The 26,148-nt window shown below is 31.2% G+C and overlaps 1 protein-coding gene across 2 annotated transcripts in view; it reads right to left on the reverse strand.

Annotated features, from left to right (window-relative positions):
• The window catches only part of LOC127739089 (slit homolog 1 protein-like), a 296,950-nt gene that overhangs the window by 255,564 nt on the left and 15,238 nt on the right, over positions 1-26,148 (reverse strand). For both annotated transcript variants that reach the window (XM_052250683.1, XM_052250682.1), the window contains exons 2-5: positions 15,215-15,397; positions 10,577-10,648; positions 9,823-9,894; positions 8,235-8,306 (exon numbers count right to left, since the gene is read on the reverse strand). In XM_052250683.1, the coding sequence (XP_052106643.1) occupies positions 8,235-8,306; positions 9,823-9,894; positions 10,577-10,648; positions 15,215-15,396 (398 nt within the window). In that variant the 5' untranslated portion in view covers position 15,397. The remainder of the gene's footprint in view (positions 1-8,234; positions 8,307-9,822; positions 9,895-10,576; positions 10,649-15,214; positions 15,398-26,148) is intronic.

The raw sequence follows: 26,148 nt of genomic DNA on the forward strand, positions 1-26,148 counted from the left end.
TAGATAAAAAGTGATATCCTGGTGGTGATAAACAGTGATTCCCTTGTTGTGAATATCAAGTGATACCCTGTTTTTGATATAAAGAGATACCCATGATGCGGATATAAGGTAATACCCTAGCTCAGGATATAAAATGATATCAGGTCTTGATATAAAAGTATTATCTGATGGTGATAAAAATAACTATTGCCTTGATTTAAAGGGATAATTATATAACCTGGTGATGATAAAATATGATAACGTGGTGGTGATATAAAGTGATACACTGGTGCTGATATAAAAGGATACCCTGGCAGTGATATATAGTCATACCGTGGTGATGGCCTGAAAAGATACTCTGGTGGTGATATAAAATGATACCCTTGCTGGGGACATAACGTGTGATCCCTGCTCGGGACATTAAGTGATAATATGAAGGTGATATTAAATGATATGCTTGTTTGAAATATAAAGTGATACCCTGGTGGTAATAAAAATCAGTTTTATTTCCCGGTGAACGTTTGTATGTTTGGCGGCATTTTGTCAAAGGTTATGGTTGTCTTTCTAATAATGTTTTACGTTTCCCCTTTTTTTATTAATTTTGTATTAACATTGTGTCATATATTGTTCAATTAGTGTATGTTCACTTGTTTATTTCTGATATGTCTGTTTATCGAGTTTAGCGATTTCAAATGATATTTTATAGAGTGTCTTTCTATACTGTGATGTTTACACTATTGTTTCCGGATAAGGGTGAAGGTTGGCGCATTTTAAAACGTATAACCCAGTGCATTTGTTTGCACCTGTCTAAAGTCTGATGTTCAGGCGTTGTCGTTTGTTGATGTGGTTCATATGTGATTCTTGTTTCAAGTCTTTTTATACAGATAAGACCGTTGGTGTTCCTGTTTGAACGGTTTTAAACTAGTCATTTTGGTGACCTTTATAGCTTGTTGTTCGGTGTGAGCATTTGCTCGTGATGAAGGCTGCACTGTGAACAATACTTTTGACAAAATGTGACTTGGATGGAGAGTTGTCGCAATGGCACTTATACCAAATCTTCTTATCTATCTATCTATCTATCTATCTATCTATCTATCTATCTATCTATCTATCTATCTATCTATCTATCTATCTATCTATCTATCTATCTATCTATCTATCTATCTATCTATCTATCTATCTATCTATCTATCTATCTATCTATAGACGTCATCATGCATGGTCGCCTTTTTTCATGCCATCACAATAGGAAATTCAGAGGAAAGCAAGAAAATTCGACGTCATAATCGTATTTTAACTAATGAAGAACTGAGATCAAACGAACTACATGTTGATTAAATTTTGTTATACAATGGATGCAGAAAATGTTGATTAAATTTTGTTATACAATGGATGCAGAAAATGTTGATTAAATTTTGTTATACAATGGATGCAGAAAATGTTGATTAAATTTTGTTATACAATGGATAAATTGACAAAGAATTAGAAAAATATAGATTGTATCACTGCATCGAGTGTGATACGATATTTATCCACTCGAGACAGTTAAATTTTCAAATTTAAAACGCGAGGCTCGCCGAGCGTTTTGAATATTTAAAATCTAACTGTCGAGAGAGGATAAATATCGTTTACACAAGATTTGGTGGTGGAACCTGTTTCTCTAATGATTTTCATACAATATGCAGGCGAACTTATTCCTTCCTTTCGAATGATCTGCAAAAAGATGTGTTCTTTCTATATGACGTCATCAGGCATGGTGGCCTTTTTTCATACCATCACAATTGGATATTCAGAGGAAAGCAAGAAAATTCGACGTCATATACGGATTTTAACCAATGAAGAACTAAGATCGAACGAACCACACGTTTATTATTTTTTTTGTTATACAATGGGTGCAAAAAGGGATAAATTGACGAAGAATTAGAGAAACAGTGATACGCAGGAGGTGATAAGAAATGATACTCTTGAGGTGATACAAAGTGATACTCTCGAAGTGATATGTATAGATTATTACTTGGCATTTTCCATATCAGATCCTTTATCGTCCCTATGTTATGATATCAAACAGCCGCAGGCTCGAGGGCTGATATCATGAACGAGGGCCGATAAAGGGTCTGATTTGAAAAATTACATGTACTGATCTTTTTATCATATACTTCAGCAGAAGAAATACAGACAAGAACTATTATAAAAAATTCTTTCTTTAAACTTTTAGATAATAATTTTTCTTACAGACAACCAAATACAAATTTCTTAATTTCAATTGTTTTTTATTGATATTACAAGCATTTTATCTATCTTGTGACATATCACAACAATTATTATGTTTTTAGTTTGAAAAATATATTGTCACCTTTCCTGTTAGGTTTGTCCCGAAAACATGTGCATAGTTTTTCCTTTAAAACTGTCATGGACAATTTGTGGCATCTTATTAATGCCTGAAGATTTTGGTGCTGGAACCTGTCTAGATTTGGACTCAAAATTTGATATGTCTTTCAAAGCATGTTAAATGGTAATTCATTGTTGCTCCTCGACCATTTTGTGGAAAGTCTTAAATCAAATGCGGTTTTCTGCACTGTCGTGTAGGGTTTACAATTAAATTTCCGGAAATGCACGAGGTTGCATGTGATAAACGTCACGGACGGAAAGGCATGTGATAACATTCTGGAAGCAATCAATAAAGGTTAATATTATCAGCCCGCCGAACCAATTCTAAGGACTAATGGTTAAGGGTTAATAAGCATAGAAATCCTTTCATAGCCTTTAAATATTTTCAAAATTTTTTGGACCGTAAAATTTACATGTATATGATAAAAAGTAATATTCTTGTGGTGATGTTAGGTATTACATGTGTGACTTAAAGTGATACTTTGGTGGTAATTAAAATGTTTACCCAAGAAATGATTCAAAGTGGTAAAATAAATTAAACTGGATTTCGAAATGGATAAGTTTAGAACTAGCTATATCAAATCATTGACCTAATGACAACATACTAAAACGCAGCCCACAACAAAATGGTATACATTGTTTTGAATTCAACGATAATTGAAAACAGTTGGTAAACATAAATCAATGCTCTAATGAGGATATAAAGTTATACACTGGATGTGATATAACGTGATAAACTTAAAGTTATATGAAGGGATGTAAAGTGATAGGCTGAAGGTTATGTAAAGTGATACTCTAATCATGATATAAAGTGATAGACTGAAGATGGTATGAAGAAAAGAGTAAAATCACAAAAATACTGAACTCCGAGGAAAGTTCAAGATGGAAAGTCCCTTATCAAATGGCAAAATCAAAAACTCAAACACATCAAACGAATGGATAACAACTGTCATATTCCTGACTTGGTACAGGCATTTTCTTGTGTAGAAAATGTTGGATTGCACCTGGTTTTAAAGCTAGCTAAACCTCTAAAAATACAGCAGTCAACATTGTGTTATAATCTTAAAGTGATACTCTGGAGGTGATTAAAAGTGATGATCTTGAAGTGATTTCAAGTGATACAGTTGGTGAGATTATTGGCAAGTTTTCAAAATTGACAAGATAAGATCTAGCTATATCAAATCATTGAATAAATGACGAGAAAACTAGAACTGAGCCCACAAATATACATGAGTAACGGTTAATAACGATACGAGATAAAAAATTGGACTGGTTTTTTTTCTGCTGTCTTATAGAGTTCTTTAAGAATCTATTTTCTGATTACTGATTTCTGATTACTGGCAGATGAAAAATACCAAATATCCATAACAATCATTTCTGTACAGAACATTCATTAAGTAGATGTAAAAAAGTATATGGTTTTTACTTAACTTAATGAAATATAACATAAATATTTGTCAATTTGAAGTTTAAAATCATAAATGTACTCCTTAGTTTTATTTAAAAAATCCAAAGGTGTTTTTTTTGGGGGGCTAAACATGTTTAATTATTTAATCATGTAACAATCCTATAATCGTTTTTTTTTCCATTCAATTATTAAACTGCTAATTATATACATTGTAGTCTGAGTATTGTTTATATATCTAATTTGACTCATACATTCTAGGTGGAAAAGGCAGTACCCTTTAAAATGTTTGGAAATCAATACAAATTCAATTACTCTCTTCGACTTTCGTGTTCATGGATCTGTAACATCTTTTTTTGTTTTGAGGTCTTTTGACTCTAATATTGATACATCATTACACGTTTCTATTATTTTAAGCAACTCAATCTATTTCTTTTTGCATATGCTGGATGATGATAAATATTTGAAATGCTTCTTAAATGTTTTTTAGGGAATTTGTCAGGTTTGACATGAAGATAATAATCACACACTGCATTTATTTCTTTTAATTTGGAATCAGTATTTTAAGCAATATACTGAACTACATTGGTCTATATACACACAGTTGTATATAAATGTCAATTGCACCTTTTTGGCGAAAGAGAAAATGCCTATGGTTAATATACAGCCCAATTTTGGTTCAATCTAAAGCCACATTTCAAGTTAAACATAAGAACACCATTTAACATAAACATTTATACTAAGGTCAAATGAAATATTTCATATGACTACTTTAGCCAAACCGTGTTCATACAGCACATAGGGTTTGGATCTACACTCTAAGTGCCAATAAGGTAAGTGACTATTTGGTAATATAGAAAAGGGCGAAATCAGGCATAGGTTATGTACCAGTGAGAACACCAAATCAAAAATTACTTTTATCACATTAAACTGTCACTTGATTTTTAATGGATTTGAAGTTGAGTTCTTGAATTGTATTGTAGAATCACTATCGCTAGAGCCTTCTAAAATAAATAACCAAGTAAACGATCTTTTACTGTTGAAATAAACTTAAGGTATGACCTAAATAAAAAGTCGTATTACCCTTAAAAAAATGAAAAAAAATCTGTGAGTAAGCTAAAGGGAGATAATGAGGACATAATGTGGGACCTAGAGAAACTACTAAACAAAATAAAACATTATAACGAAAATGTGTATAATAAAACAAATGTAAACACAGATTTAACAGAAAAGTATATTAGTGATACAAAATAAGATCAACTTATATGCGTGGAAAAATTAGAGTGGAGGAATGGAATAAACTTAAATTGTAAATGTGTAAAAATACAGGAAATAATAGAAACAGTCTTTTATATTCACATTGTACTAGTATATCATCTTTGATATCCTAAAAGAGAGACCCTTAAGTTTTTGAAAATTATCGCCCAATAATCCTTTTAAATGTAGATTTCAAATTTTTGTTATATGTTCTTGTTCAACGTTTTAAAAAAGTACTTCCAAAATTTATATAAGAGTTTCTGGTGATGTTAAAAAAATTAACTGGGTTCAATCTGAGACAAATCCCAGATGTTATAGACTACTCATGATCAGAAACATACAAAATTGAGGTGAAATTGTGTTTTTTTTTTATTTATAGATAAACGAAAGCATTTGATTCGTTAAAATTGGACTTTACGCTTGAACTTTCAATATTTTTGACTTTAACGAATCATTTATTAAGTGGGTTAACACTATGTATAAATCGTTCAAACAAGTATCATAAATGATGGGTGGGTATCAGAAAATTGCAATAATTCACGGGGACTCCGACAAGGTTGTCCTTTATTAGTTTTATTGTTTATTTTGGATGTTGAAATTGTGGCTGTAAAAATGAGAAATAGCAACGAAGTAAAAGATATCACTGTTTAATTAGATTGCAGAAGTCACAGTGCTATCTTTTCGCAATAAGCAGATGACACAACATTTTTTTGGTAAAAAAAGGCACGATGTAGTATCTTCAATTAATGTTATAGAATTGTTTGGTTCGTTTTCAGGTTTATTGATAGATAGAAATAAAACAGAAGGATTATGAATCAGGAAATTGCAATCATGTAAAGATACAATTTCCCGGATCACTGGGGAGGTAAACCTATTAAAGCTCTAGAGGTGTTTTTGGTCATAATAAAGAGGGATGCAAAAAATAAATTGGGATTATAAAATAGAAAAAGTGTTAAAAATGTTCAAGACATGGGAAAAAAGAAATCTTTCAATTTTTGGGAAAATACTAATTATAAAACAATAATCTTGCCTTCATTTACATTATTGGGAACCGTTTGCTTAATTCATGAAAGTTATCTTAAAGAAAAAGAAACACAAAGCTTTTAGTATATTTGGCATTGGAAGCCTGACAAAGTAAAAGTTAACCTGCTTATAAGTCCATACGAAAAAGGGGGCTTATAAATGGTCGATTTAAAAAAGATTTAATGTCGCTAAAGGCATCATAGTTATACAGACTTATTATTGGTAAATTTGTCAACTGGAAACTTATACCTTTTTATTATCTAAAAGTATATTATGATATTTTGTTTATGTTCAATATGAATTCAAATGATATTAAACATTTTAAATATTTTGATTGTGTACCATAATTCTATAAGTAAAAAGGTTCTTGATTTTGACTGAGGGTGGGCAAACAAAAGAACAACTTACATATTTTGATATAAGAAAGCAGAGAATATGAGGGAATACATTTTTTATAAAAAAACTGGATTAAAAGTAGTATAATATACGTAAATGACATTCTGGATGAGACTATGTCATTGTCAGAAAACTAGTTCTAAAGAAATTGAAGTTTAAGGTAAACTGGATGGCTGAATTTCATAAACTGAAGCAATTTATTCCACAAAACTGGATCCACAGTGCTAAAAAAGATTCTGTTTGAAGTTCAGTAAATGTCCATGGAAACAAGATCACATGACAATATCGGTATTTTTGACTACATGTATTTAAAAAAAATAGTTATATAATTTACTAGTGAGCAATAAAAAAGAATTGTCATTAGGGATAAACAGGTAAAACATAACCATATAATTGATATTCATGAAAACAACGAAGTGCTGACTACTGGGCTGATACGCCAGATGCGCGTTTCATCTACATAAGACTCATCAGTGACGCTCAGATCAAAATGGATAGAAATCCAAGCAATTATAAAGTTGAAGAGCATAGAGGACCAAACATTCCATACAGTTGTGCCAAATACGGCTAAGAATCTATGCCTGGGATAAGAAAATCTTAAGTATTTCGATTAATTCATACTTTTGCAAACAGTAAATTTATAAAAAGTACCATATAATTGATATTAATGTAAACACAGAAGTACTACTTCCGACTACCGACTACTGGGCTGGTGAAACCCTAGGGGACGAAACAAAAAAGTGTTTATAATAATGTTCTTATTTAACTCGATTTTAGCAGCAAATACATGATCTCTTTAAAAGAAGTAATATAAAATTTTGTCATAAAACTACAACACCTAATATTTGGGTAGAGAATCACAGGCAACAAGTATTATTCAATAATTTGTTTTAATAACAATACCTATTTTCTCTATATATTAGTCGTTCTTTGTATCCAAGCAACAACAAAAAAAAACAACATAGATGTCTACAGAATTTTTGAGAATGAATATACTAAGAGAGTAGACACAAATATCAATGGACTTAAGATGATAATTCCAATGTTACTAACAGTAAAAAAACCCATAATAAATGAATATTTTTTTAGTATTGATATTCTAGTGTTTACTTAATAAATGGATATGTCAATTAATCTTATCAGCTGATTATTCCATGGGTAGTCAGTGGAGTGTAAAAGGGTACATCAAGGGAAGCTTGGAATCTTGTTTGTTTTTGTAACAAGCAAGGTTCGATGAATAAAACTATAATATTGTTAAAAAAAGAATAAATTAAAAAAACAAATAAACACATGTCGAAATGATTACAACGTACGAGTCAACAAAACAAAACAACAAAAAAAAAACAAAATAAAAACAAAACAAAACAAAAACAAAAACAACAACAACAAACACGAAACGACACAAAAGAGGGGCGAAAGACTGTTCTAAGATGGTCGTTATCTCAATACAGTATATGGTTTCAAATTCAATTATTTTAATTGAGTTATACAAATGGAAGACAACTTGGTTTTTTTATTGAAATATGTTCTACATATATATATTAAATATATGCATTCTGTTAGCACATATCCTTTCCCATGCTCTAATCTGCAGTGTATACATATTACGCGCTCGCGGGATTGATTGTTTTACGTCCAGCAACAAACGTTTCATGCCTAGATGTCCTGCAATAGAAGTAGACGTTTCTAAATAATATATTTAACAGGAAACATACTCTGTCAATAAATGACTATAGACTATTTTATTTTGTTTCTAAATGAAATTGCATTTAAACTGTATACATACATAGCGTATATCGCTGGTAGATGTTTAAATGCTCCTGGCTGTATTATAGTTATGTGATTGTCTTCTAAGTCTCTGTAACAAAAAGCAAAATCACAAAAATATTGAACTCCGAGGAAAATTCAAAATGGAAAGTCCCTACTCAAATGGCAAAATCAAATGACAAAACACATTAAACGAATGGACAACAACTGTCATATTCCTGACTTGGTACAGGCATTTTCAAATGTAGAAAATGGTGGATTGAATCTGGTTTTATAGCGCTAAACCTCTCACTTGTATGACAGTCGCATCAAATTCCGTTATTGAAAGTATTGAAAATTGTTTGAATTATAGAAAGTATTGCAGTGTTCTATGTCTGGCGCATTTAGACACTCGCTGTAAATTAAGGACCTAATTCGTAAATATTTCAATAACTTTTTCAGCATATATTCAAAACGAGACATGCTTGTGTAAAATATAGAAAGTCATAAATGCGTAGTTTGCACTAGAAAAGCGACTTCAATTGTACGTATTCAAACAGATAATTCGATTCTTGTAGAAGCTAATTCTGATCCGCATATCCAAAAGAGTTGGTTAAATAACAGTAACTCAGAAATACAACTTCAATTGTTGATAAAATTGAGTTTCTAATAACTTGAGAAGTTTCGTGGTTCATTTAGTAGACTCAGCAAGAAAACGTTTTGTGTAAAGACTTTAAGCGATTTTGGTTTCAGGAGAATGAAGTATGATCCAGTCTTTCACGTTTGATTGATATTCTAAAAGAAACACTGACATGACAACAACTTTTAAAAAATCAGGCATCGATAAAGAACTGTCCAACTAATTTTAACCATTGTTTTATGATTTTTATACAGTCCGCGTCAGCATTTCTAACTTTAGACAGATAAATGATTAAATACTCAAGCCGTTCTTTAAAAATGTAAAAATTGCTGTACTTTGATATTCATAGACGATTTCTTCAGTAATACAACACAACAGTACATAAGCAAAAAAGTAAAAGTAATAGTACTACTAAGAGATGTCAAGTAAGTGTATTGTTGGTACAATATTCCATTATCGGCTTCCTCAACAGTTGACCTGCTCACGAACTGAACATGTCTAGTAGAAAAATTAACTGTTGTCGATTTTATGAAGTGTGATTTGAAACTTAGAAAGCATATATAGTGGAAGCCTCACAGTGTCTGGTTACTCTTTTCGATCATTCGTTGTTATACATCTTATTTCTTCAATTTTATATTCGATATAGGCATCAGCGTACCTGACATGGAATTTCAGTTATGACTATTGATCGCAAAGAACTGACGTGAATTAACGATAACAATGTTGGTTCCTTTGCAAGGAGCAATTTGTAGCTTTTATAGTATTGATTTACTTTTTTTTATGTCTAAGTTTTGTTTTATTAAATCGATTTTGTAAACAAATACTTTCGATATGTTTGACACGGTTATCATTTGCAACAAACTTCATTGGTAGGTTATCATCAAGGATTTTGATCAACATATTCTTTTGGAAGTTGAGTTTAGTTAATTACGTTGATGAGGAGCAGGTATTTCCAAAGTTAAATACCATAACGACTTAGAATACTTACATGATATAAAGATTCGGCAAAGTAATAAACGCGCCTGTTTCGATTGTTGATAAGTTAGACCCAAAGATTAATCTAAAACATCAAATTGTAGAAATGATTATTGTATCTTTGTAAATAAACAAAACAATATTGTACATTTCAACTAGGCAATAATGAAATAAACGGTACTAATTAAAATGCTTCAAATTGGTTCGACACATGATTATTTTAAAATTTAGGAGCCGATTGTGTTAAAACGAGAGTTTGAACAAGATGGCCCTCTCAGCTTTTTGTTCAAACATGATTCTTTTGATTTCCGTTGTGATGCTTTTAACTTTCAACCTAATGCTTTTGACTTAAATCACGATGCTTTTGAATTTCATCATGATACTTTTGAATTTCATCATGATGCTTTTTACTTCCATTATTACTATAAGTTTGAATTCATTCATAATGCTTTTGACTTCCATGAGGATTTTGTTTTTGCTTCTAGCGCGATGCATATGACAAGTATCACCACATTTAGAATTTTATCATTGTTATAAAACACACAATATGATATTCAGTATGTATAAGTAGGACGACTACTTTATCGATATGATTTTGTTCATGATACAGACGTGCAATTTGGAACATTAAAATTCAGAAAACTCGGTATACATTATTCTTTTTTGTTCCATGTGCAATTTCCTTTTCTTCTCTAGGCACTAAACGAAAATTTATATATACGGTAAATTAATAATTTCAATATTAGATAAAACTAATTAATACCTACACACTATATAGTAATGTCAAATTCTGAAAGGTACCTTTTTCTATGGTAGTAAAGGGATTATTATTCATTTCTCTGAAATGCACAAAAGCAACATAATATTTTACGTTAATAGCTTGTATATATTTAGTTATCATAATTGGCTGAGGATGCTGTTAAACATCTTTTTAAGTTTACCTTTGATAAAGAGTGCTAATGCAGCTATCGATGTTGTTTGATTAACAATGAGACAAAACTACACTAGATTTCAAATGATATAAACATATAAATATCAGCAATTATAATTATGTCACCGTTAGGCCTTCAACAGTAGGCAAACCCCATTCGGTAGAGTCATAGATAAGACTTCCCGGTATGAACAATTTGACCTTATTCATGTTATTCATACGAGAAAACTAGCGAGCTTATTAATAACAATATAATTTACGGAAAACAAATATCAAAGATAATAATCAACGACACGAACAACCATTTTGTTGTCTAAACTTGTACCATGTTTTTTAATTTGAGTGTATAGACGCATTGACATAGGAGGATATAAACTAGAACATTCTATATTTACATGATTTCAATTCCAATATACAACTGGAAAAATTCATTTACATAAGATTTCTGTTTGCTTATTTCAATTAAAGTGTTATGGTGACCTTTCAGAATTGTGATTTTATCCTTGTATCTTAGTTTTCTAACATAACTGAGAAGAAATATTAGTTGAATTGAATTGTAATATGTTAGTTTTTCGTCGTCTTAAAGGTAATTGATTTGAAAATGACCATTAATAACACTTCCGTAATCTATATTTCAATTTCTTATAATCAATATAAGCGAGCGAAACTTGTATTCTTAGAGGTGTTTAATTAGGATTTCAAAAACAACTAAAACTATACATGCGGTATATTTTATATTTGCAAGTTCTATTTTTGATTAAAATAAAAAAAAAAAAAAAAAAACAAGGTGTCAAGGATGTGCTATGGACATTCTTGATAAATTTATCTTAAAATTTGTCCTAAAGGTCGGCAAGAGGAAAACAAACACACACTCTTTAGACAATTAAACAAATGTCGCTGCTTTTCATGTGTTTGGACTAGTTCAACGTACAAGCTTGATATTCAAATTATAATTGAAAAGAATACCACTAAACATACAGCTGTTCTTATTATTCAACAACAAAAAATGCCTAAAATTCCTTTTAATGGTACTGACATCCACAATTTGAAAAGAACAAAAATATATTAGGAGATGTTGTATATTGTCAATAAGACATTTAACAATATAATAAATAAGTGTCCTTTCTAATAGACAATATTTGTCGTAAAATTTTGATCTTAACCTGGACAACAAAATAAGATAAGTATTTAAATCTTTTGTTCTTTAGTTTATATTTTTAGGTCTTTGTTTGACTGTGTTCATGTCATGTAGTGTTGTAATTTTAGCGGTATTTATAACATTGCCATGTGAGCGGATGGTTAAGATAGCCGTACATTAAGGTTCAACTCACTCATTCCTTTGGTATTGTTGTAGTTCAGTGTTGCTGCTTAATCGTTGTTTTCCTCTTATATATGTTTTTCCTTCGATTTTTGTTTGTTATCAGGATTAGTTCTTACTTGATCGAACTATAACTATTGAACAGTGGGATTCTACTATTTATTTTCACCTTTTCGTATTGGTATACGGTTCAATTTGATCATAAGTCATTCTTTGAACATTCAGAAATTTTTGTTCTGTTTTATTTCTTGCGTAGCAGGTATGTTATTCAGATATAAAACTCCCCGGGCCCGTTTAACTAAACATGTTTCTTTGTAAGGGTTATTTCCTTTAAACATTTTTTTTCGTGTTAACACTACTATGCATAGACCATATATTTTCGTTATCAGTGTAAAAAGGCTATTTACTCTGGCATTAACTTCGATTATGATCATCTCCGTTGTTTTATAACAAAAGTTATTTTTTTAAGGATATGAAAGGAAGCTTTTGCTTTTTCATTCAAAGTTTCTGTTTTTTTTTTTTGTTAAAAGTCAAATGCTCACATTGTTTTTGTTTCTCAACTTTTGTTTCTGAAATGTCGATTTCGGTTTGCAACATGTTGACTAGGTATTTATTTATAAATTCGCACAATTTGTGCTCTCTTGAAACCTCTGATTTTTTTCCATATGAAAGTATTCTGCTAGTATAGTTTTCTTGTTATCATTTTTCCTCAGAAATCGATAAAATTGAGGTACTCATAAACCGTGAGTTATAGGGACGTAGAGACTTTTGATAGTAAATCCTTAGAAAGGAAAGTGTTGTCAAGGTCAGATGTAAAGGGTATGTTTGAAATTTTGCAACTCCTTAGAAACTACAAAAATATAAGCATAAGGTTTTCGTTACCATTCGGGTTTAAGCTGTGTAGTGACTTTTAAAATAATTTTCTTCCCTTAAATATTAAAAATAAGCTGTTTGGTATGAGAAGTCTAAACTACCCTTATTGTAGACTATGACTATATTATTTAAGTTCAAATCCATGTCCTTAAACCTTGAAATTGAGGTCAAGGTCAAATGCTATTTTGATGTTTTGAATTGTTTTGTACCTTCATTTTGGTAAAGCAGAATTGACATTTTGTCAATTGGTTCTGACGCAGAATAATAAAAATATGTCCTTTATTTCTAGCAAAATTTTTTTAAAGGTGTATGTTTTCGAATCAGTGTAATATATTACACCAGAAATGGCGGTATGTACACAGGATGTAGTCAATTATCTCCATATTTACAAGGAAAATAGAAAAAACGTATATTTTGTGAAGATGGTATGAAAGCTATTATTTTACATTATGTTCTTGGAATCTTAGTGACAGGGCAAAATAGTTAGATTATTTGACATTTTTAAAGTGAATGGTTGGATTTCAAATGCTTTGAATAAAATAAAATATTATGAAGAAGCAAGTAATTGGATAACATGATTCATTTTGAAATAAAATGTTTCAAAAATATGACAAAATGACCCGGAAAATCAGTTAATTGCACTCATATGACTTACATAGTCTAAGATATGAAACATAATACCAGACATGGTAGAAACAGGGGACCCATTTACATAAACACTAGATGTTTTCTAAATTTTATTTAAGTTCTGTAAATACATAATTTGTGTGTACACTAAATATATTCAACATCAACATTAAAGAAGAATAGTTTCCTGAATCATATTCAGTACTTCAATTTCTTATAATCATTCATTACACAAACGCGTGTGTACAGTTCTTTTTCGGAGTGTTGGTGGTTGATATGGTCTGTTGAACTGTGCTTTTTTTTTTTTTTAGATTCCTGTTAACCGTTTTAAAATTAATTGTATATGTCACCTACTTAAAGGGCTGTAGAATAAATTGTATTGTGACGTCATAGATAGTAAAAATATATAACAATATAAATAATTCTTTTTCAGATAAGTGGCTAAAAAATAAAAGAAAATTAATCAAGATATTAAAAAATATAATTTCACAGCCCATGTTTTCCTAATAAAACATGGACATTTAAAGGTTTTAATGTGTGTTTATGTCTTGTTGCAATGAAACACTAACATTGATTATAATCAAATGCATACTTTTGGAGTCGCAGCATAAATGAAACTTTATACTTTGGTTAGATGCTTTAAAAATTAGCAAATAACACATTTTCCAAACGCTTCGAACTATGCGGCAGTGTATGGACCTCACAGTTATTTACCAAACACTATATGCCTTGAATTGAGATCGGTAAACATACTGTTTGGACATGACAGCACAGTCCATGCATCTATATCATTTGAATGGAAATTATAGAATACAAGTGAAATATAGAATCGTCAAGATATATATAAGTATGAGGACACCTGACCAAAATGCAATCAGTCACGCTTGTAGATAAAATTATGATACAAAAAAATGATAAGGGTTATTGATAAGACCCTTATTTACCATCAATCAACTCTTTTAAATGTTTACAGAGTGACGAATACTGATGCCTTACCAATATAAATTATTAAATTAAAAAAAAACGAGCTAGCATTATGAAATTAGTTGACAAAACAACTGAATAATTCATAATTGAAGTGATTGTATCCCTCCTACCAAAAAAAATCATTAGCATTTGACAATTTGTTTTCCGCCTACTGAAACTGAATTAATGTTATGATATATTGGCACATACATAATATATAAGAATTCAACTTCTGTTTTTCTTCAAAACAACCGACTAATCAATCGCAATGACAATTCTACAAATTATAGTGCTATGATTTTTTAGATGCTAAGTAAAATAAATAATTTGAAGGAGTTGTTGTGGATTATTATTTGTTGATATTTAAAATCAAGTATTCTAATGTAACCTGCAATGAAAACAAATAAGAACTTTTACGGTCCCTTTGCAAGTAGCACTTGTGTAAACACCACGTTTCTCGCTACATTTATCTTCCCTTATATATATATTTTCTGTAAAATGTTTTGACGATTAACTGGTAATAGTCATTTTCTTCTTTTTTATGTCAAGGTATTGTATGTCTTTTTAAGACTTTTGTTTTTGGTTTCTCTCTCTAATTTTCCAAAAAAATGATTAAATGATCATATTTGTATTAATGTTTAAATATTTCTAAACAACAATTAATGAGAATGATGGAGAAAAACATATTACATGCGGTATGAGTCATTTGGAAAGTTTCGTGGAATAACAGTCAGTCCTCTGGAACTGCAATCTACAGTTACCCCATTGTTATTTGTGATGCAGGAACAATCGCTAGGACATGATAATACCATGTCATTTGACACTGCGATGACAAGTAGACAAGCTGCTACATTATAGTACATCATCTTCATTCTGAAATATAAAACAGTGATCCAAACTCTGTGAAATTTATAGTTAGAATGTACAAACTTCGATTTATTTATGCACATATCATTGGAATTTGAGACAGTAAATGAATATGTCGGAAAAGTTTGAATAAACAATGTTTACGTAAACCTGTCAATGTGTCAACCCAAGCTGGGCATCTGTACAAATGTATCTATCTTGGTGTTTAATACAGGGATGGCAAGCATAAGGAACAACTCACTGGACAACGACTTTGAGTCAGCAATTCAACAAAATACCTTTTTTAAATCGTTGTGTTCTTCAAAAATATAAAAAATACTACATACCAGAAATAAGCCATCATATACTCTCTATTGACTCTCTGCTGAGACACCAGTATTTTAGAACATTATCACATACTTCCTTTCGTCTAATGGTTTCATTTAAGACATAACTTCATTATAGGACAAAAACACAACAAGGAAAGAATCTGATGAACTCATTATTCGTATTTTAGAAGTACACTAGAAACAGGCTATAAATTCGTTCAACATCCTTATAATTATTATAAGGATAAATCGTCTAGTAAGCCTAACAAGAAAAATATCAGTCTACATCTGAATATACCACATCATATATATAACTCTGGATCGGTAAATTATATATAAATAATGTATATGAAATAATTAATGAACAGTTTAATAATTGTCCTTACCTTTCATGGAATTTCTTAATTTGCCCAATTTAATAAATAGACAGACTCTCACAACATTTTGCTATTCCTTTTATTTTCTATACACATTTGACCTATTGTCTTTAGGAAATTTATTAAAGTTTTATTAAAAATGATTGATTGGTTGGAGTTTAACGCCACTTTTTAGCCAATTGGCTATACTGTGGCGGTCAGTTTTATTGGTAGAGGAAGTCGGAGTGCCTTGAATAAACAACCGACCTTCGAATTTGGTAGAAGAATTGGCAATCGTAGTCAATTGATAACATACATGATACCAAATGTTCTATTTCAGATGGGCATTTCAACAATTATTGTCCTTTAGTGATGCTATTGAAGCCCTATAATAAAGAAGTATTGTCATAAAATGAGTTACAGAATAACTGCTTAGTTTGATCAACAGTAAAACCTGTATAAACCGGCCGGCTAAGGGACTTTGGAAAAGGGCCGGTTGGGACAGTGGGTCGGTGTATTTTGGTTTCCTTTTAGACCGGATGTTCTTCGTATGTCAAATAGACATCGGTAGCATCAGTCTCCGACTTGTCAGTTTCGCTTTCACTTTGTGGTCATTGTTTTCATTTGCATCAAAATTTTCGCGTTGTTTGAATTGTGACACGAGATTTGTTACTAAGCTCTATCAGAGATATATTCGGCTTGTCTTTTAGTTTAATAAACACTTTTATAGTGTTTCAATAATACAGCTCACTACAGTACCATGTGTAAGCTAACGGTTTGACACCTGGCTAATTGATTATCCTGAAAAGGTTTTGACAGGTTATAATTGATGTAATTGAGAATATTCGGACTATATCATTAGACCGGAATTCGGAATACACAGGGTCCGGTTTACAAAGGGTATTTTAACAAAGAATTTGAAGGGAAAAAAATTGGACTTTAATTTTCGGCCGGAATGGACAGGAATCCGGTTTATTCAGGGTCCGGTTTACTCAGGTTTAACTGTATTGAGTAAACGTTAACAATAAATCCCTCTGATGAACATAACAATATAAACCAGTAACAAATTAAACATTTGATGTACTATTTTTTCTTTCAAAGAGAAATGAAGGGAAAACTTTCAACGAGTGTCGTAAAATCTAGTTCAAAGCTTTGAAATGCGAACATAGTCCTCAAGTGCAAAGCTCGATTTATTTTCTGTGAAATTCAATTGTCACACATAAACGACAATACTCTGTAAGTAAAATATTTACTTGAAAAATCATGAACAAATGTCGAAAAAAAATATATGCAGTAAAGACGTTTGAGTGTCAGTGCCTATTGCAAATTCAAACATTATAACATTTAACTTCAACAAATCAAGAAAGGTGCAAATTTTCTGCTATAATCTAGACGTCATTATTCAATTGTTGTTCCAAAACGTGTGTAAAGGATAATCATTTTAAAATCGCTGTTGTAAACACTGAGACATTTTTCTTAACAAATAGGGAGGAATAGGCATTCTTGATTTATTTAATTAAAATTCGTGGATTTTAGTACATTGCATCATGCTTAGCACTATGAGTAACATTCCGAAGAATTGTGTATGACATTAACTATATATATATGTCATGTATATAGTACGGGGAGGGGGGTAAAGAATCTGATCTACTCTGACATCATGAGGGTGAAAATCTAGGCATTTCATAAATATTCTAACGTCTGGTATGTCTTAATCATACAAATTCCGATGGATAAGTTATGATTTGCAGTCATTACTTCAGACAGTGATATATCTTTAAAGTGCCTATATATAAAGTAATTTATATTATATAGTATTCAGGTCTAAGATAGGGTATACATTGTGACATTCCAAGCTTTAAAAGTAAAATCACAAAAAAACTCCGATGAAAATTCAAAACGGAAAGTCCCGAATCAAATGGCAAAATCAAAAGCTCAAACACATCAAACGAATGTACAACAACTGTCATTTTCCTGACTTGGTACAGACATTTTCTTATTTGGAAAATGGTGGATAAACCTGGTTTTATAGCAAGCCAAACTTCTCACTTGAATGACAGTCGCATACAATTCCATTAAATTGACAACGATGTGTGATGTAGACAAACAGAAATTATAGGTAAAAATGCCCAAAATAGGGGTACAATCTTAATCACCAAAAAAATAAACAAATATGTAACAAAGACAACACATTACCAAATTTGAAGACAAGAATACAAAATTTTACTATTGCACAATAACACAATGACGAAATGTGTAAGTACATAGCCACATCAAATGGATATCACAAAGACAGACTCAGTAACTGCGAGTACTCTCAAATCGTACTTTCTTGTTAATTTGACCTGTTAATATCCATTCCAATTGATATTTTATAGTGTGTCTTTCTATGTTGTGATGTTACAATATTGTTTCAGATAAGGGAGAATGTTTGGTACCATTAAATAGTTAAATCCCGCTCCAATTGTTTGCACCTGTCCTAAGTCAGGAGTCTGATGTACAGTAGTTGTCGTTTGTTTATGTGGTACATAAGTGTTTCTCGTTTCTCGTTTTTTATATAGATTAGACCGTTGGTTTTCCCGTTTGAATGGTTTTACACTAGTAATTTTTTGGGGCCCTTTATAGCTTGCTGTTCGGTGTGAGCCAAGGCTCCGTGTTGAAGACCGTACCTTGACCTATAGTTGTTTATTTCTATAATTGTGACTTGGATGGAGAGTTGTATCATTGTCACTCATACCACATCTTCCTATATATATCAACAGCAAAAGTAATATTCATAGTTTATATTCCCTGAGCCGTAGACGAAGGGGATATAAACCGCAAGCCGGGAATGTCACAGTATATTCCCTGTCTGAATTACACATATATTATTGATTACCCCTGTATTAATTTGTTTTCCAGTACCAGGTATTTGTTAAACATTCACAATGCAGTTTATATATTTATTACATGTTGATTGAATGTTTTGAGTAATTCATATAAATGCACTTTTTTTCGTCTCGACAAACCAGTTAAAGCTTTAGAATTTAATTTTGGTCATAACACAAACGAATGTGAATAATTAAATTGGGAACCTAAAATAAATAAAATGAAATCCTTGCTTAAGGCATGGGAAAAAAATTTTGATTAGAAAATCTTTGATACTACCATAATTTACATTTTTGGCTACTTCGAGTATTGTTCCAGACAAATACGTTAAAGAGATTGAAAGCTGTTGTTTTAAATATATTTGGGAAGGTACTCATGACAAAGTAAAACGAAATACACTTATCGGAGAATATAAAAAAGGGGGTATAATTGGTTGATTTTGATAGCTATTCTACAGCACTGAAAGCTTCATTGGTTTCTAAATTAGCTTCAACCATTCTGCTGAACTGGAAGAAATTTCTAACTATTACAAGTTCACCCTTGGGTGCCTCGAATATAAAGATGACGCGGTCATTTGTGTTCTGGTCAATTGATTGGAGTTTGCGGTCCTAATCAGACGCAAAATGGATATTGTAAAAGTTTTAAGGAAATTTCGGGAAGAAAGAGATCCTGAAATGGTGGAGTATAAAGGGAAGTGTTTGCCAACATTCAGCAAACTAGAACTGTTCAACATCGCAAAATCAAAAGGTGTCAAACTGGAGGAAATATTGCTGTTGGGTGGAATCCCGGATTCCAGGGAAAACATTTGCAAACTGGTGCATTTTGCACTACAGTGTGGTGACATGATTCGGGAGGGAAAAGATGACAAGGAGGCTGGGCCATCTACACGTCCGGAGCCACCAAAAAAAAAGAAGAAAAAGGCAGATGATACAACTGGGGTTCATGTAAGAACAGTTTAATTAGTAAAAAAAAAAAAAAAAGGTTTTCTTGTTAAACAAGAGGAATTTTGTTATGGTATTAGAAGTTAAATCCTCATATTTCATTCGATCCGGACATTAAACAGAATCGTGTATTTGGTCAAAGTGTATGCGAAAAGAGTCTCGTGTTATAAATGATTTTGGTTAGCGTAAATTAATTTTGACGTTATTTACCTTAAGTACACATTCAAAATTGAAGGAGGTTATTTAAATGAAATTTTTTAGGTGAATGGGAGAATATATTATTTATATATTTGTTCAGTGCTGTAAATAATTATTACGTTCAGATCTATGGGATGAATGACAATGCGGTTACATTAGAACAATGTATTAATTAAAAGGCTTAGATTATTAATGATCAAATTAGCACATCACCGGGAAATGATTTAAAGAATTTCTTACAAAGATTAAAAGCGTATATTACTATTCATAACGAAAGACATATTATTAATGATTCAAGAGAAAAAGGAAGAAACAAATGCATGAGATAATGATAAATCGTCTGTGGTTAAAGGAAGAATTACAGGTATAGATGTGGTTATCCAGGGAAAACAGTTTTGTTGATAAAGAAGGGAAAATATATCGGAAATGAGTAAAATTAGCTATAAGTTTGTTAAAAGGTAGCAATTTAGAAAGAAAGAAAAAAAAAAGGAGAGAAAAAAAGTCTATACGAATGATGAAAAGAGGATTTTAAGTTTTAGCATAAAAAAAAAGAAGAAAAGAAATAAACTGTCTAAAAGAGAGACATGTGAAGAAAAGTTTTCCTCGAAATATTTAAGATTTTTATTGATAATTCAAGAGAGAAAAAATACTTAAAAAGGAGAGAAAAAAAGTCTTTAAGAATGATGAAAAGAGGATTTTAAGGTTTAGCATAAAAAAAAATATACATGAGATAATTATGAAATGTCTGAGGTTAAACAAGATGTGGATGTATTTAAGATTTTTATTGATGATTCAAGAGAGAGAAAAATAAGTAAAAAGGAGAGAAAAAAAGTCTTTAAGAATGATGAAAAGAGGATTTTAAGGTTTAGCATACAAAAAAAAAGAAAGAAATGCACTGTCTAAAAGAGAGACATGTGAAGAAATTTAAATATTTAAGATTTTTATTAATGATTCAAGAGAGAGAAAAATAAAATAAATAAAAAATACATGATATAATTATGAAATGTCTGAGGTTAAACAAGATGTGGATGTAGTTATCTAGAGAAAACAGACATGTTATTAAAGAAGGAAAATTATATAGGAAATGAGAAAATTTAGTCATAATTATGTTAAAATGGAGTACATTAGGAAAAGACAAAATGAGGATATAGATAAGAAAAACAAATGGAAAAAATTGGGATACAAGATTGGTAAATAAAATACTGTGAAAAGAGTATTTTACGTTTAAGTGAAAAAAAAATATGTGGTTAATTTGAAAATGATAAATGAAGGGTTGTCAATGCATGATCGATAGTTTTGAGAGAGAAATATATATAGAAATGTTAAAGAAAAGAAATGTGGAGAAAAGTATTTGGAATATTTAAGATTATTATTGATGCTTCAAGAGAGAAATTATATGAAATAAACGAGATAATTATAAATTGTCTGCGGTTAAAGGATGAATTAAAGGTATAGACAAGGTTAGCAAGAGAAATCTTAATAGAGACGGAAAATATATATCATGTATATAGGAAATGAGAAAAAAAAATAAAATTGGTTAACTGTCTTCAATTTAGAAAGAAAGAAAAAAATGGTTTAGAAAAGTATGGTAAATAGAATGGTGTGAAAAGAAATTTTAACGTTTATCGAAAGAAATATGAAGATAGACAAAGTTGGTTAATGTTTAAAATTTAAGTTTGTTGTTAATTGTTAGTTTTTGATGCAAGTTGAAAGATAGAAGAAAATAAAATGTTTTAATCTTTGCTCATTCTTGAAAACAGTACGGTGATATATAGATGATCATTTCTTTGTCATTTGGTCTTATGAAGAGTTGTCTCATTAGCAATTATACCACATATGTACAAACAAGTATGAAATAATCCAATTTGTAAAACGAAAAGATACGCTAGAGAAAGGTCTGTCGTAATATGTGAGATTTATTTAGGAATGAGATCATAAGACATAAATGTTAAATTTTAATGAATGTTATAGTAAGTGGAAGAAGAGGTTGTGGAAGAACTATATGGAATAAGTGTTGTTAAATTCGTTGAAATATAAGGTTCACAGGAAAGTATTACTTGCAATTAAAGGGTCATTTGTAGGAAAATGGAAATAAAAAAGATGAAAATGATATATTAAAAGTTATGATAATTTTGAATGAAATAAAGCAAAAAGAATAAGAGGTACGAAATGGGTCGTTAGTAAATAGAAATCAGTTAGTAGGTTTTTATAAAAAAAAAAAGAAAGTTTCTTAAATCAGTCTTGTAGTATACATACCTCCACTTGACATAAAGTAACCAGCGTAAGATTTAATTGTGGAAACATAAGTTTTACTCCCAGATAGAATTATCTCATATTAACTAGGGGAAACAAAAAAAAGACAGTTATAATCACGAATTACAATAATTATGCTAATTTTATAAAATAAATGAAGATGACAGGCTGCCTTTGTTATTGAGAAGGCATTGTATGTACATTGTCGTCTTCATTATCTAACTGAATTTAAATATTTTTATCTATAAATTGTGGTTGGAGGAGCATAACATAGAAAGGATTTGTGTAAGTTGATATGAAAAGATTAAAAATGCTTATATTTCATTTCCAACCTTGGAAAATTATGGTAATATTTTGACATAAGGAATTATAATTTGAGAGGCGGTTATGCAACCGGTTATAAGTTATATCCCTGAGATTTTCTCTTATCAAATTTATTTGTGTATGATAAAAGTTCAGATAAAGTCACAGTTGGCTGCTGTAAGAAAAGCTGGATAGGATTAATTATCCACACTACAGTGATTAACAACATGTGTATTATTTAATAGTAAAGAGTATCTTAAGAAGTTATATTAACCGTAACAATCAGTGTCAACAAACAATGCAGGTATGCATGCATTTTAATTGGTATAGAACTGTGGTTGTACAAAGATAAACAATGGGTGTTATTATATGTGATATTTTCCCAAACAGATGAAAGCCCTGGAGGACAAAATAGATAAGCTGGAGAAGAAGTTGAAAGAAAAGAAAACAGCCGATGATGAATCGGATTTAGCAAGATCCAAGCGAGACGTGAAAGAAGAGGCTTCCAAGGGACCAAAGGTTGATACTGACGTTTTGCACGAGAGACTTGTATTTTTTGAAAGTTTAGCTAGAAAGCAAAACAGCGATATTAAAGACAATATAAACCTAATTTTAAACCGATTTAATTCTCATAAGTCAAACCCATCTTTTGCTGCAGCACTTGTGTTAAAATTAGTCTGCAACAAAGAAGAAGAGAGCATTTTAGACACGGAACAAAAGTTAATGAAAAATTTCGGAATGACAAACAACAATGATGATGTAAATACACAAGGGTATGGCATGCTTCAGCCCATGCCTTATAATTACGGGTACAATCGTTTTAGTTATCCACAAGGACCTCCACCTCCACGTTTTTCTCAACAACCACGAAGGTCAAGACCCCGCAGCCCATTGATATGCTATCGATGTAATAAACCTGGTCATATGGCTAGGAATTGCTTATCCCGCCACCTCAGAACTAGTTTATGAACTCTTATCGTTAAGTTTTTCGTTGTTGTTGCTCATTAGATGTTGGCATGCATTGTACATACAAATATATTACCTTATATAACTAAATTCTGATGCAAGTTATATATATAATTTCAGGAAAATTTTCGAATGAAACCATGGAAAAAAAATGTGATTTTTGATAGCGACCCGACCAATGAATTTGTTAGATTAGCATCATATGTCAATTAAGAGGGGAAACTTTTAAGTGAAAAGGAGTTAACAATTAAGCCCGATTCAGCGGAAAAATCATTTAGTGCATCATTGATACAAGGTCAAGTTCCGTCGACTGACAGTTTAGTCTTTTTAAATCCAAATTATTTTAAGGCTGGGCAAATTCATACGCGTGTAAACCAATGGACGCATATTATGTGTAATTCGTCGCAACCTAAGGAAGTCTTAGATTGGATAGAAAACGGGGTAAACATACATAAATACATTACATCTTTCAAAGGGAAATTTTTGGGAGAAAAGTATGACCACGAATTTCCTCAACCGAGAATGTTTAATAATTCGAACAGTTGTGTTCCTTTTATTGATTTTATAACTAAGACCATCACAGAGAGATTACGAAATGGATCACTTGAATGCTTAGGGAAAGTGGGTCTAGTGCAACAACCGCATATAGTAGCCCCTTTAACAGTAGAACCTACAAAACCTCGACTTTGTGTGAACCTTATGTATCTCAATAATTGGATCAAAAGTGTACCATTCAACTTAGATACTTTAAAAGATATTCCCAGGATAGTTAAAAACAGGTGCTTATTTCACATCAATAGACGATAAATCTGGGGTTGATAATGTTCGGTTATCAGAAGAGTCTTTCAATCTTGTCGGTTTTCAGTGGGGAGGATATTATTATCGGTGTAAGACCCTACCTTTTGGATTTAAATTGTCAAGCTACATATATCATACTTTGAATATGCAACCTACCTCTTATATACGGAAACATTTTCTATACCGATATTTCTGTACATTGACGACAGACTGGTAGAGGAAGTTCGAAGTGAAGGGATAGAACCCGGTATACCAAGCGCTTTGTTAGCAAATAACATTGTGTGTGAAATACTAATCAGGCTCGGATACTGTTTAAATCTAACAAAGACTATATTTGTACCAACAAAATCACTAGTTTTTTTTTTTTAGGGTTTAATGTAGATTCTGTAGAGCGTTGCTTCAGGTTAACTGAAAGTAAAAAGAAAAAGTTTGTAGGTTTCAGAGAGGCTTGTCTCGAGAAGTCCGAGCTATCCGTTTTAGATTTACAAAAACTATCAGGCAGGTGTATTTCTTTCATGCTAGCAGTCCCTGCCGAAAAGCTGTATACCCGCGAAATGAATATTGCGATTTCTTTTGGTATAAAGTTTAAGTCAGGCATAACATTGAATGGAGATCTCAAGGATGAAATTACGTCATGGCGTTTTCTAGATGAATGGGAAGGTAAATTAGAGTGTAAAAGGGAGAGACATTTATCAGTTACTATTTTTACAGATGCATCCACCTTCAAATGGGGTGGTGTCTTCGAAATTAATGACATCAAACATACTGTAGGTGATTCGTGGGTGGCAGAAATGCTTTCTCTGCCAATTATGATTCTAGAAGCATATTCGTTATTAAATGTTTTGAAGTCATATAGAGACAAAATTAAGGGGTTTCGAATAGATGCAAATGTCGACAACAAAGCTTTGATATATGCGTGGGACAACGAGTGGTCAAGGTCATCTCAATTGAATTTTGTAATAAAAGATATTTTAAAATTTACTATTGATTCTGACATTATTTTGAACCTGTACTATATGCCGTCAAAACAAAACCTCGCTGACGCACCTTCACGTTCTTTAAAAAAGTGTGACGCAACAATTACGAAAGCAATATAGCAGACTATTCAAGAGCATTTCGGAGGAATTCTGGACATACTTGAGATCTCATTGCTTTGGACTCAAATAGCATGAAAGACAAAAAAGGAAATAATTTAAAACACTTTACACCTTTTCAGTCTCCTTTTTTCTCGGGTATAAGTGTTTTCACACAGGAGATTAACAAACAGGAAAACTGTTATGTGTTTCCACCTTTCAATCTCGTTCTATCAGTAATGACTTTGTTGAAAGAAGGCAGTTGTAGTTATACGATTGTGATAAGAGCGGAGAATACTACTCCTTTATGGCTGTCTTATTTTGTCAATTTCATTAGTGACGCGTTTGTTCTAGGCCTCTAAGGTCAAAAAGATGTTTTAAAGTACCCAACGAAAAAAGGGCTATGTGTCTGATAGATATGGTTTACCATGGAATTTATGGGCGGTTAGGGTGCAGAACTTTATTTCCGGTTCATCTTATGGGAAAATGCTTTTTTCTAAATAACCCTACGATTACATCAAATTTTAATTTTTTATGTGTCGGTGATTCAATGATCAGATTTCTTTTATCAGATAAGAAATTTAGGAACCCTATGGTACATGTTTATTCAGAAGGTGGAGGCCTTATTCGCAATGTAAATTACAATATTCAAAAGATGGTGGATAGGTATCCATCACAAACTATTTTTGTGCA

This window comes from Mytilus californianus, unplaced genomic scaffold (assembly GCF_021869535.1).
Source record: "Mytilus californianus isolate M0D057914Y unplaced genomic scaffold, xbMytCali1.0.p SCAF_4, whole genome shotgun sequence".
Lineage (NCBI taxonomy): Eukaryota > Metazoa > Mollusca > Bivalvia > Mytilida > Mytilidae > Mytilus > Mytilus californianus.